Source organism: Hypanus sabinus (assembly GCF_030144855.1).
Source record: "Hypanus sabinus isolate sHypSab1 chromosome Y unlocalized genomic scaffold, sHypSab1.hap1 SUPER_Y_unloc_5, whole genome shotgun sequence".
NCBI lineage: Eukaryota > Metazoa > Chordata > Chondrichthyes > Myliobatiformes > Dasyatidae > Hypanus > Hypanus sabinus.
The window spans coordinates 746966-761218 of record NW_026779035.1 but is presented as its reverse complement, the minus strand read 5'-3'; the positions used below and the strand labels follow the sequence as shown (position 1 = coordinate 761218).

Here is a 14253-nt window from a genome sequence, read left to right as displayed (position 1 = left end):
CCGTCCTCTCTTCAAGGGGTTTTTCCCTAAACATTCTGCATCCTTTGAGGGGGTGAGGTTTGTTATGCAATGGACAATACTTGCTAGGGTCGTTGCTAGTTGTAAGGGCTTCAGTCTTGAGCACTGAGACGGGTTTATCGATGTTGAAAACATTCGAAGAGGATCTACTTGGCTTGGTGTAAATCGTACTGCTTCTTGGACCCACAAGGCTAGGGTCGTTTCGCTTCTTCGCCTCCCTGCACACAAACCTAGCGAGCAGCTCAAAGGGAGGTGGTTGATCATCGTGCTCTTCCTTGTAATCTAAAGCAATGGACAGCCACCTGTCCTGCAGCCCAAAAGGAAGTTTGTCCACGACTTGTCTAATCCCGAATGGAGTATCTAGGTATACTAGACCAGCTGAGTAGCCATCTTCTTTGGCGCCTTGGATCTCCATGAGTAAATCTCCGAATTCTCTTAACTTAATGTGATCTTTGGCTGACACCTCAGGAAAGTTTCCCTGACGTCGATATAGTGCCGCTTCAATAGCTTCGGGGGACCCATAGTCCTCCCGAATTCTCTCCCACGCTTTGCTTAAGGCTAGTTCGGGTTTGTTGATGTACACTGAACGTATGTGTCTCACCTGGTCGCGTGATTCTTTCCCCAGCCATTTCGCCATAAGATCCAACCTCTGGGTTGCACTGAGCTGGACTCCGTCGATCGCGTTGGTGAATGTGGAGTACCATGCACGGTGATTTTCAGGTTTATCGTCAAACTGGTACAGTCCCGAAGTGACGAGATCCTGTCGTGCTAAATACTGCATCGTGGGATCGGCTGTAAGCGGCATGCGGGCTGGAGAAGTACGTTGGCGCCTATATGACTGAAAGCGCACGTTTCTCATGGAATTTGCCGTCCTGGATTCGACCTCTGCATCTCTTCGCATCAAACTTTGTAAGTTTGGTGTCGAGAAGTATCGGTTGTCAGCTCTTTCATTCTTGACTTCATCACGGAGCCGCGAGGGTAAATTTTCTTCCTCGTATGGATGTGATGCAATCGTGACTCTCTGAGGTTCCTCATAGCTGGGGAAGTTATCGAATAGGTATGGAGAGGGGAGACGAGTCTGCCTGTCTATTTGATTTTGTACATAGTCGCTTGTGCGTTCCAGTCTGGTCTTTTCTAAAGTAGATCTTACTTCGGTCAGATCACGCGACCCTTCAGTTTCTTCTATGTACTTTGCTTCCGCCATGGCAGCTTCTTCTTCTCTTTCTCGCTGCAGCACTTGCAACTCTGTCGATATTTTTGCCATTTCCAACTGGGTTTCGGCTTCTCTGGCGGCCGCTTCACTTTGTCTGGCGGCCCTTTCCTTCTGGATTTCGGCTTCTCTGGCGGCCCTTTCCTTCTGGATTTCGGCTTCTCTGGCGGCCCTTTCCTTCTGGATTTTGGCTTCTCTGGTGGCCTGTTCCATTTTCAAAACTGCTTCTTGTCTGGCGTAACGCAGTCGCACCTTGGCGGCTTCTGCCTTGGCTCTTGCCTGGGTGGACTTACTTGATGTCGGTTTACCGCCCTTGTCGCTGGGCGCCATCGACTTGATCCCGGATCGAGCTGACATTGCAGCACTTGAAACACATGATAATGCCGCTTTTTCACTGTAATGTTCTCCTTTGCATATACTAATAATGCCGAATTCAACGTCGAGATAAACCACAGTCAATGAGACCGGATCGCAGTAAGAATAACCATTTACTGTTCACTCTTCACATTAACATATGGTGAAAACTGTTGATAAAACAATACAAGATTGATACAGTATTTGTTCCTTCCTTAATATCACATTTCAAGTGTAAATACTTGCAAAGGTGACTATAACTACATTACACTAAGGTGCAGTATACAGGGAGAGTTTACCTGCTCCATTGACTACTTTAAATACACTTCCATGCAAACTATCCGCAACTCTTTAACTAACGAAAGCATAAACATTATCTACCGTTGTTACTTCTAACAGGATCGGCATTAACATCTTAGTTCAATATATCGATTATCTATTAACTTACAGCATTGCTCTCACTGTGATTTCTCATGCCTGCAAACAACTTCTGCTCAGGTGAGCCTCGTGAAAAGCCCCCACCCTCGCGTTGATCTCAAACCGGTGTTTTCCCACAAGACTCGGCGAAACCGGATGTGACGTCATCGCATGCCGATATATTTTACATGCAATGAATATACTTTAAACACTTCTAATTCTAACTAGAAAATACTATCGAATGAATTACTAAGCGAAAATATTATAAACTAAATAACTGTCGTAAAGATAGCACAGTAACCCTTCTGTGCAGCATAGCATTTCGGTTTCCTTTCATCCATGTGCCTATCCAAGCCTGCCCCCAATGTATGTGGTAGGAAAGGTGTGGAGGGGGACAGACCAAATACAGAAAAAAGCAGCAACTAATTAAACCTAGTCTGGTGGCAGAGAACGAAAACTATTCCCAGCGTCCCCCGCATCTGGACTACCTACTCTCGCGAGACTTGCGGGAGGAAAGCCATTTTGTCGACGTACGGTGAGTTGGGTGGCGGTGGGTGAGTAGGGAGCGGGATTTCTGTATTTCCGAGTGGTGTTTACTGCTTTGCTCAGCTGGATGGGGCTAATGTTCAGGTTGCAAATGAGTGCAGTTCGGCCGCAGCAGCCCGGCTTTGGCTGGTGGCTCAGTATCACCCCCCTCCCGGTCCATACTAACACCCTCGATCCGTGTGAACTCCCCCCCAATTCGGGTCCGTCTGAACACCACCCACTGTGGATCGACGGAGCCCTTATTGTAGAGAGTGGGTGCTGGATTGCGGGAGCCCTGTGTTGGTAGTGGTGGGTATACGAGGGAGCCCAGCATCATCAGCAATCAGTACTATCAGTGATGTATTAAAGGGAGGATGTGGCACTGTCATATGGTATGTTAAGCTAAGACCCATTTACTGTGTGAATGTAAAAGGTGTCATGGCACTGTGTGAACAAAAGCAGTACTGTTTGGTTTCATGCTTAGCTCCTCGGTCCTCAGTCAGCACCAATAACCAAGTTTACGTGTTGTTCATTACATATAGTTTGTGGGAGCTTGTTTTGCAGGAAGTGGTTGTACTTGATAGTTGTGGGTTGGTTGGAGAGGTGCAGCTACTGTACAAGTTCTGGCCCTTTCTTAGTCACCCAGGCTACCCTTTCTGAATGGGTTGCCTGAAGAAGGGTCTTGGCTTGAAATCGACTGTCAGAATCTCCCGTGTTTATCCAGAGGCAGTGAGTTTGGAATCAGTGAGAGGAATGGGGAAGTTAAGCAGTTAACATCAGTTATCAATTGGAAATGAGAAGGTTGAGTGGGGGTAAAAGACCCAAGTTATTTTTCAGCAGGGGTGAGGTTGATAGTTTTATCCATCTGCTTGCACCAGTGTTTCATGACTCACAAGTTTTTTTCGTGGTGTTTTTACAAGTACCATTTACGTACAGCCATTTTTAGTGTGTGCAAGTGCATGTGTATCCACATCAGTGTTAAGTTTATTTTGAGAGGGGTGGTATTTTGTTTCACGCTGCTACTTGTATTGTGTTACTCTTTGAACTATGTGTTAATTTTTAAACAAGTGCATGCCCAGACTGGTAAAATATGTGGGAGGTTTGTAACAACATCTGAAATTGGTGATTAACTACTTTTGTTTTGTCAGAAGTTGGCTGCCAGAAGGTGTTGGAAAAAATATTAAATGTCTAATTTTAATACTCCAGTTGCTTAGTTGCAATCATGAACCCAGAGATTTGGGATAGTGATGGTGGTTCTACTTCAGAGTCAAGTGATTTACCCAATATAGTTTCCTCTGATGAGGTAAGTAATGATGAAAAGACTAAATGCATTCGTTTTCCTGATAAAAGTGCATTTCATTTTTGGTTTCAATGTAACTACTATCACAATCATGACTTTTTAACTTGTTTGTTTATGTATTAGTGAATAATGACAAGGTTCCTGCTATGGAGATCCCCAAAATCTCTTAAGTGTGGATCTTTAAACAATAGATTACTGTATTGGTAGAATTACACCATCTATATACTGTCTTCTGCTGTTTGTTGTTATGATAATCTCATATAGTGTTGGAAATGTGCAGTGTATCTATTTTTGAAATATGACTGAGTAGTGTTTTGTTTTAAAAAGCCAGGCCAAGAAAATAAATAAAATTGCACAACTTTATTGACACTTAGCCTTGCAATTGGAACAAGTGCTACACCTGCCCCCACACCTGCTCCCTCACTTGCTCCCTCATTCAGGACCCCAAACAATCCTTCCAGGAAAGGTGACACTTCACTTGTGAGTAATTTGGGGTTGTATTCTGTGTCCAGTGCTCCTGGTGTGCCCTGCGGTATATTGGTGAGACCGAGCATTACGCTCTGTCTGCTAGAACAAGCAGGATCTCCCAGTGTCCACACATTTTAATTCCACGTCCCATTCCCATTCTGATATGTCTATCCATGGCCTCTTCTACTGTCAAGGTGAAGCCACACTCAGGTTGGAGGAACAATACCTTATATACCAGCTGGGTAGCCTCCAACCTGATGGCATGAACATTGATTTCTCTTAACTTCTAGTAATGCCTACCCCACCCCACCTTCACCATTCCCCATCCCCTTTCCCCCTTTCACCTTTGTTGCTCCTCCCCTTTTTCTTTCTTCCATTGCCTTCTGTCATCTCGTATCAGATTCCCCCTTCTCCAGCCCTGTATCTCTTTCACCAATGAATTTCCCAGCTCTTGCTTCACTCTTCTCTCTCCCAGTTTCACCTACCACCTGGTGTTTCTCTCTCCCCTCCTGCTACCTTTTAAATCTACTCATCAGACATTTTTTCTCCAGTCCTGCCAAAGCATTTCGGCCCGAAACATTGTCTGTTGTGAGTCCACTGGTCCAGAGGAGCGCTTTTTTTGAACTCAAAGGTGCTCAATAATTTTTTTTTATTGTAAAACCTTCATTTATTGGATTCTTCCCATTAACCTGATCAAAAAGACTGTTAAAAGTTGCTGATTGTCATAGTGTTTGAAAGACGAGTTCCTTGCTCTTTATTTTAGTAAACAAACATTTGCTAAGCAGCCAATTTAATACTATTAAATTTTCAAGTCATTCACTTAGGTTTATCTGTTGACTGAGAAGAGAATTTGAAAATTTCACAATGCTCAGTCATGAAATGGATGTGCACCTTCATCTTAACTATTTGCTGGTTCGTCCAACCATTTGCTTTCTTAAGAATTCCTGATTGCAAAAGTGGTTTCTAGCTTTAGCCTTATTGTGCTGCATGGATTGATCATTCTTTGACACGGAATGTGTAGATTTGCTTAAACCATTCCATTGTGATTGCAGGAATTGAAACCATGGTTCCCTCCATTTAAACTTCCACAGTTAAGCTATGAAGGTAAGACAACTCTGGGAGTGGTGCCCGAATACCAGCAAAGACAAAGCTGCTAATTTTAAAGTTAGCCCCTTTACCCTGCTCTGCTTTTCTCTGTGTGTGTTTGTGTGCGTGTGAGTGTGTGTGTGTGTGTGTGTGTGTGCGCGTGCGCGTGCATGTGTGTGTGTGCGCGTGCGTGCGTGTGAGTGTGCGTGTGTGAGTGTGTGTGTGAATGAGTGTGTGTGAGTGTGTTGCTTTGCCTGAACTAAGCTTGCTACTTAGGGAAACACGAGGGGGTATTTCTTTACTCAGATAGTGATAGCTGTGTGGAATGAGCTTCCTGTAGAAGCAGTAGAGGCCAGTTCAGTTGTGTCATTTAAGGTAAAATTGGATAGGTATATGGACAGGAAAGGAGTGGAGGGTTATGGGCGGAGTGCGGGTAGGTGGGACTAGGTGAGATTAAGAGTTCGGCATGGACTAGGAGGGCCGAGATGGCCTGTTTCTGTGCTGTGATTGTTATATGGATATATGGTTGTACTTTCCTAAGACACAGTGATGATTGAGAATGCAGAAGGAAAGCTGTGAGTTCAGCTACTTTCCACATGATGTAATGCTCTTCTGACTTCAAGTGTGGTACTGTAAAGATTAACATTTGTGACCAGATCATTCAAGTATCGAGTTAAATACATGCTTCTACATTAGTGTGACATTTGTGTGAAACCAACCATGGGCTGTTATAGGGCAGCGAGGGGAAGGTGATGGCTTTTCACATTAACTAATTATATTTATTTCTATTGGCTTGATTCCATTGAGCTTTTGCTATAGATCAGAATAGAATAGAACTTGCTCAGGACAACGAGATTGTGGTGCTACTCCAGTCTGCGCAAAGCAGATATTTACAATGCATGCGGTATGGCTTAATTAAAGAAAATCGCATATTTACATGCAAGTGGTTTTGATAGAAGGGTATCCAGTTGCAGTTTTCTTTCTAACGATGCATGTCCTTGCTTGCAGTTCTGATCCCCAAGCGATGGTGTTACCTGAGGACATCGGTTTTGAAGAGGTATTGTCACATTGTAAAGGTCCAGCTCCTGAGCCCTATTCTCTTTGGTCGGCCTTACACGGACGAACTATACAGGAACTGGGCTGTTCAAGCAGAGCTCATCCAGCATGAGGAGTAAGTTCAATATTAGGAACAGAAACAGCATGGTTAGAAGACCCTTCCGGCCCAACCAGTTAACAGTCTAACTGGACCATCTTTGTAATGTGGGAGGGAACTGGAGGAAATCCACCCATTCCTGGGGAGAATGTACAACCTTCTTACAGACAGCAGTGAGAAATGAACTGGGGTCACTGGCACTGCAGGACATTACACTAACTGCTGCACTGCCATGTCATTCCCTGTCAGAGTAATTTTAGGAGCTTGGTAGCTAATCAAACAAATCAAACATCCATAAAAGTCAATCTCACAGGTAGCACACTACTAGACATTTTCACATTTGAATTATAACACATTCCAATTACAGTGAGAGATTCGAAAAAAATAACATTCCAAACCAGAAAATAATGATGCAAAAACACGGAGTAAAACAGATGTCCGAGGGCATGTTCTGGGTTTCATGTCTGTATGTCTGTGGGACTGTTATAAATTGTTCACCGAGTGTATGTCACCGTGTAAATAAATTGTTCTCTGAGCGTATGTCCCCGTGTTATGAATTGTTCACCGAGTGTACGTCAACGTGTAAATAAATTGTTCTCTGAGTGTATGTCACCGTGTTATGAATTGTTCGCTGAATGTACGTCACCGTCTTATAAATTATTTACCAAGTGTACGTCACCGTGTCATGGATGGTTCACCGAGTGTACGTCACCGTGTCATGGATTGTTCACCGAGTGTACGTCAACGTGTCATGGATTGTTCACTGAGTGTACGTCACCGTGTCATGGATTGTTCACCGAGTGTACGTCACCGTGTCATGAATTGTTCACTGAGTGTACATCACCGTGTCATGGATTGTTCACTGAGTGTATGTCACCGTGTTATAGATTGTTCACTGAGTGTAAGTCAACGTGTCATGAATTGTTCACCGAGTGTACGTCACCGTGTCATGGATTGTTCACCGGGTGTACGTCACCGTGTCATGAATTGTTCACCGAGTGTACGTCACCGTGTCATGGATTGTTCACTGAGTGTACGTCACCGTGTCATGGATTGTTCACCGAGTGTACGTCACCGTGTCATGGATTGTTCACCGAGTGTACGTCAACGTGTCATGGATTATTTACCGAGTGTACGTCAACGTGTCATGTATTGTTCACTGAGTGTACGTCAACGTGTCATGAATTGTTCACCGAGTGTACGTCACCGTGTCATGGATTGTTCACCGAGTGTACGTCACCGTGTCATGGATTGTTCACCGAGTGTACGTCAACGTGTCATGGATTGTTCACCGAGTGTACGTCACCGTGTCATGGATTGTTCACTGAGTGTACGTCAACGTGTCATGGATTGTTCACTGAGTGTACGTCACCGTGTCATGAATTGTTCACCGAGTGTACGTACCCGTGTTATAGATTGTTCACCGGGTGTACGTCAACGTGTTATGGATTGTTCACCGAGTGTACGTCACCGTGTCATGGATTGTTCACTGAGTGTACGTCACCGTGTCATGGATTGTTCACCGAGTGTACGTCACTGTGTTATAGATTGTTCATTGAGTGTACGTCACTGTGTTATAGATTGTTCACTGAGTGTACGTCACCGTGTCATGGATTGTTCACCGAGTGTACGTCACCGTGTCATGGATTGTTCACCGAGTGTACGTCACCGTGTCATGGATTGTTCACCGAGTGTACGTCACTGTGTTATAGATTGTTCACCGAGTGTACGTCCCCGTGTCATGGATTGTTCATTGAGTGTACGTCACTGTGTTATAGATTGTTCACCGAGTGTACGTCACTGTGTTATAGATTGTTCATTGAGTGTACATCACCGTGTCATGAATTGTTCACCGGGTGTACGTCACCGTGTCATGGATTGTTCACTGGGTGTACGTCACCGTGTCATGGATTGTTCACCGAGTGTACGTCACCGTGTCATGGATTGTTCACCGAGTGTATGTCACCGTGTCATGGATTGTTCACCGAGTGTACGTCAACGTGTCATGGATTGTTCACTGAGTGTACGTCACAGTCTTATAAATTAATTACCGAGTGTACGTCCCCGTGTTATAGATTGTTCACTGGGTGTACGTCCCCGTGTTATAGATTGTTCACTGGGAGTACGTCACTGTGTTATAGATTGTTCACTGAGTGTACGTCTGTATGTTATAGATTTTTCACTGGGTGTACGTCACCGTGTTATAGATTGTTCACTGAGTGTACGTCAACGTGTCATGAATTGTTCACTGAGTGTACGTCAACGTGTCATGAATTGTTCACCGAGTGTACGTCACCGTGTCATGGATTGTTCACCGAGTGTACGTCACCGTGTCATGGATTGTTCACCGAGTGTACGTCACCGTGTCATGGATTGTTCAACAAGTGTACGTCACCGTGTCATGGATTGTTCACTGAGTGTACGTCACCGTGTCATGAATTGTTCACCGAGTGTACGTCAACGTGTCATGAATTGTTCACTGAGTGTACGTCACAGTCTTATAAATTATTTACCGAGTGTACGTCCCCCTGTCATGGATGGTACACCGAGTGTACGTCACCGTGTCATGAATTGTTCACCGAGTGTACGTCAACGTGTAAATAAATTGTTCTCTGAGTGTATGTCCCCGTGTTATGAATTGTTCGCTGAATGTACGTCACCGTCTTATAAGTTATTTACCAAGTGTACGTCCCCGTGTCATGGATGGTTCACCGAGTGTACATCTGCGTGTTATAGATTGTTCACTCTGTGTACATCACCGTGTGATGAATTGTTCATTGAGTGTACGTCACTGTGTCATGAATTGTTCACTGAGTGTACGTCACTGTGTCATGAATTGTTCACCGAGTGTACGTCACCGTGTCATGGATTGTTCACTGAGTGTACGTCACCGTGTCATGGATTGTTCACCGAGTGTACGTCACCGTGTCATGGATTGTTCACCGAGTGTACGTCACCGTGTCATGAATTGTTCACTGAGTGTACATCACCGTGTCATGGATTGTTCACAGAGTGTATGTCACCGTGTTATAGATTGTTCACTGAGTGTAAGTCAACGTGTCATGAATTGTTCACCGAGTGTACGTCACCGTGTCATGGATTGTTCACCGGGTGTACGTCACCGTGTCATGAATTGTTCACCGAGTGTACGTCACCGTGTCATGGATTGTTCACTGAGTGTACGTCACCGTGTCATGGATTGTTCACCGAGTGTACGTCACGGTGTCATGGATTGTTCACCGAGTGTACGTCAACGTGTCATGGATTATTCACCGAGTGTACGTCAACGTGTCATGTATTGTTCACTGAGTGTACGTCACCGTGTCATGAATTGTTCACCGAGTGTACGTCACCGTGTCATGGATTGTTCACCGAGTGTACGTCACCGTGTCATGGATTGTTCACCGAGTGTACGTCAACGTGTCATGGATTGTTCACCGAGTGTACGTCACCGTGTCATGGATTGTTCACTGAGTGTACGTCAACGTGTCATGGATTGTTCACTGAGTGTACGTCACCGTGTCATGAATTGTTCACCGAGTGTACGTCCCCGTGTTATAGATTGTTCACCGGGTGTACGTCAACGTGTTATGGATTGTTCACCGAGTGTACGTCACCGTGTCATGGATTGTTCACTGAGTGTACGTCACCGTGTCATGGATTGTTCACCGAGTGTACGTCACTGTGTTATAGATTGTTCATTGAGTGTACGTCACTGTGTTATAGATTGTTCACTGAGTGTACGTCACCGTGTCATGGATTGTTCACCGAGTGTACGTCACCGTGTCATGGATTGTTCACCGAGTGTACGTCACTGTGTTATAGATTGTTCACCGTGTACGTCCCCGTGTCATGGATTGTTCATTGAGTGTACGTCACTGTGTTATAGATTGTTCACCGAGTGTACGTCAACGTGTCATGGATTGTTCACCGAGTGTACGTCAACGTGTTATAGATTGTTCACCGGGTGTACGTCACCGTGTCATGGATTGTTCACCGAGTGTACGTCACTGTGTTATAGATTGTTCATTGAGTGTACGTCACTGTGTTATAGATTGTTCACTGAGTGTACGTCACCGTGTCATGGATTGTTCACCGAGTGTACGTCACCGTGTCATGGATTGTTCACCGAGTGTACGTCACCGTGTCATGGATTGTTCACCGAGTGTACGTCACTGTGTTATAGATTGTTCACCGAGTGTACGTCCCCGTGTCATGGATTGTTCATTGAGTGTACGTCACTGTGTTATAGATTGTTCACCGAGTGTACGTCAACGTGTCATGGATTGTTCACCGAGTGTACGTCAACGTGTTATAGATTGTTCACCGGGTGTACGTCACTGTGTTATAGATTGTTCATTGAGTGTACGTCACTGTGTTATAGATTGTTCACTGAGTGTACGTCACCGTGTCATGAATTGTTCACCGGGTGTACGTCACCGTGTCATGGATTGTTCACTGGGTGTACGTCACCGTGTCATGGATTGTTCACCGAGTGTACGTCACCGTGTCATGGATTGTTCACCGAGTGTACGTCACCGTGTCATGGATTGTTCACCGAGTGTACGTCAACGTGTCATGGATTGTTCACTGAGTGTACGTCACAGTCTTATAAATTAATTACCGAGTGTACGTCCCCGTGTTATAGATTGTTCACTGGGTGTACGTCCCCGTGTTATAGATTGTTCACTGGGAGTACGTCACTGTGTTATAGATTGTTCACTGAGTGTACGTCTGTATGTTATAGATTTTTCACTGGGTGTACGTCACCGTGTTATAGATTGTTCACTGAGTGTACGTCAACGTGTCATGAATTGTTCACTGAGTGTACGTCAACGTGTCATGAATTGTTCACCGAGTGTACGTCACCGTGTCATGGATTGTTCACCGAGTGTACGTCACCGTGTCATGGATTGTTCACCGAGTGTACGTCACCGTGTCATTGATTGTTCAACAAGTGTACGTCACCGTGTCATGGATTGTTCACTGAGTGTACGTCACCGTGTCATGAATTGTTCACCGAGTGTACGTCAACGTGTCATGAATTGTTCACTGAGTGTACGTCACAGTCTTATAAATTATTTACCGAGTGTACGTCCCCCTGTCATGGATGGTACACCGAGTGTACGTCACCGTGTCATGAATTGTTCACCGAGTGTACGTCAACGTGTAAATAAATTGTTCTCTGAGTGTATGTCCCCGTGTTATGAATTGTTCGCTGAATGTACGTCACCGTCTTATAAATTATTTACCAAGTGTACGTCCCCGTGTCATGGATGGTTCACCGAGTGTACATCTGCGTGTTATGGATTGTTCACTCTGTGTACATCACCGTGTGATGAATTGTTCATTTAGTGTACGTCACTGTGTCATGAATTGTTCACTGGGTGTATGTCACCGTGTTATAGATTGTTCACTCTGTGTACATCACCGTGTGATGAATTGTTCATTGAGTGTACGTCACTGTGTCATGAATTGTTCACTGAGTGTACGTCACCGTGTTAAAGATTGTTTACTGAGAGTACATCACCGTGTCATGGATTGTTCACCGAGTGTACGTCAACGTGTCATGAATTGTTCATTGAGTGTAAGTCAACGTGTCATGAATTGTTCACTGAGTGTACGTCACCGTGTCATGGATTGTTCACTGAGTGTAAGTCACCGTGTCATGGATTGTTCACTGAGTGTACGTCACTGTGTCATGGATTGTTCACTGAGTGTACGTCACCGTGTCATGGATTGTTCATTGAGTGTAAGTCAACGTGTCATGGATTGTTCACCGAGTGTACGTCACCGTGTCATGGATTGTTCACTGAGTGTACGTCAACGTGTCATGAATTGTTCACTGAGTGTACGTCACCGTGTCATGAATTGTTCACCGAGTGTACGTCAACGTGTCATGAATTGTTCACTGAGTGTACGTCACAGTCTTATAAATTATTTACCGAGTGTACGTCCCCCTGTCATGGATGGTACACCGAGTGTACGTCACCGTGTCATGAATTGTTCACCGAGTGTACGTCAACGTGTAAATAAATTGTTCTCTGAGTGTATGTCCCCGTGTTATGAATTGTTCGCTGAATGTACGTCACCGTCTTATAAATTATTTACCAAGTGTACGTCCCCGTGTCATGGATGGTTCACCGAGTGTACATCTGCGTGTTATAGATTGTTCACTCTGTGTACATCACCGTGTGATGAATTGTTCATTGAGTGTACGTCACTGTGTCATGAATTGTTCACTGAGTGTACGTCACCGTGTTATAGATTGTTTACTGAGAGTACATCACCGTGTCATGGATTGTTCACCGAGTGTACGTCACCGTGTCATGAATTGTTCATTGAGTGTAAGTCAACGTGTCATGAATTGTTCACTGAGTGTACGTCACCGTGTCATGGATTGTTCACTGAGTGTAAGTCAACGTGTCATGAATTGTTCACTGAGTGTACGTCACCGTGTCATGAATTGTTCACTGAGTGTACGTCACCGTGTCATGGATTGTTCACTGAGTGTACGTCACCGTGTCATGGATTGTTCACCGAGTGTACGTCAACGTGTCATGGATTGTTCACCGAGTGTACGTCACGGTGTCATGGATTGTTCACCGAGTGTACGTCAACGTGTCATGGATTGTTAACTGAGTGTACGTCACCGTGTCATGGATTGTTCACCGAGTGTACGTCAACGTGACATGGATTGTTCACTGAGTGTACGTCACGGTGTCATGGATTGTTCACCGAGTGTACGTCAACGTGTCATGGATTGTTCACCGAGTGTACGTCAACGTGTCATGGATTGTTCACCGAGTGTACGTCAACGTGTCATGTATTGTTCACTGAGTGTACGTCACCGTGTCATGAATTGTTCACTGAGTGTACGTCACCGTGTCATGGATTGTTCACTGAGTGTATGTCACCGTGTCATGAATTGTTCACCGAGTGTACGTCAACGTGTCATGAATTGTTCACTGAGTGTACGTCACCGTGTCATGGATTGTTCACTGAGTGTATGTCACCGTGTCATGAATTGTTCACCAAGTGTACGTCAACGTGTCATGGATTGTTCACTGAGTGTACGTCACCGTATCATGAATTGTTCACTGAGTGTACGTCAACGTGTCATGGATTGTTCACCGAGTGTACGTCAACGTGTCATGGATTGTTCACCGAGTGTACCTCACCGTGTCATGGATTGTTCACCGAGTGTACGTCACCGTTTCACGGATTGTTCACCGAGTGTACGTCACCGTGTCATAGATTGTTCACCGAGTGTACGTCACCGTGTCATAGATTGTTCACCGAGTGTACGTCACCGTGTCATGGATTGTTCACCGAGTGTACGTCACCGTGTCATGGATTGTTCACTGAGTGTACGTCACCGTGTCATGTATTGTTCACCGAGTGTACGTCACCGTGTCATGGATTGTTCACCGAGTGTACGTCACCGTGTCATGGATTGTTCACCGAGTGTACGTCACCGTGTCATGGATTGTTCACCGAGTGTACGTCACCGTGTCATGGATTGTTCACCGAGTGTACGTCACCGTGTCATGGATTGTTCACCGAGTGTACGTCACCGTGTCATGGATTGTTCACCGAGTGTACGTCACCGTGTCATGGATTGTTCACCGAGTGTACGTCACCGTGTCATGGATTGTTCACCGAGTGTACGTCACCGTGTCATGGATTGTTCACCGAGTGTACGTCACCGTGTCATGGATT

The 14253-nt window shown here is 45.0% G+C and overlaps 1 protein-coding gene across 1 annotated transcript in view; it reads left to right on the top strand.

The window, feature by feature from the left end:
• The first annotated feature begins 3746 nt into the window (after positions 1-3746).
• The window catches only part of LOC132386030 (E3 ubiquitin-protein ligase TTC3-like), a 126571-nt gene continuing 116064 nt past the window's right edge, over positions 3747-14253 (top strand). Inside the window, exons 1-3 of the mRNA XM_059958314.1 lie at positions 3747-3827; positions 5345-5396; positions 6387-6549. Of these exons, the coding sequence (XP_059814297.1) occupies positions 3747-3827; positions 5345-5396; positions 6387-6549 (296 nt within the window). The remainder of the gene's footprint in view (positions 3828-5344; positions 5397-6386; positions 6550-14253) is intronic.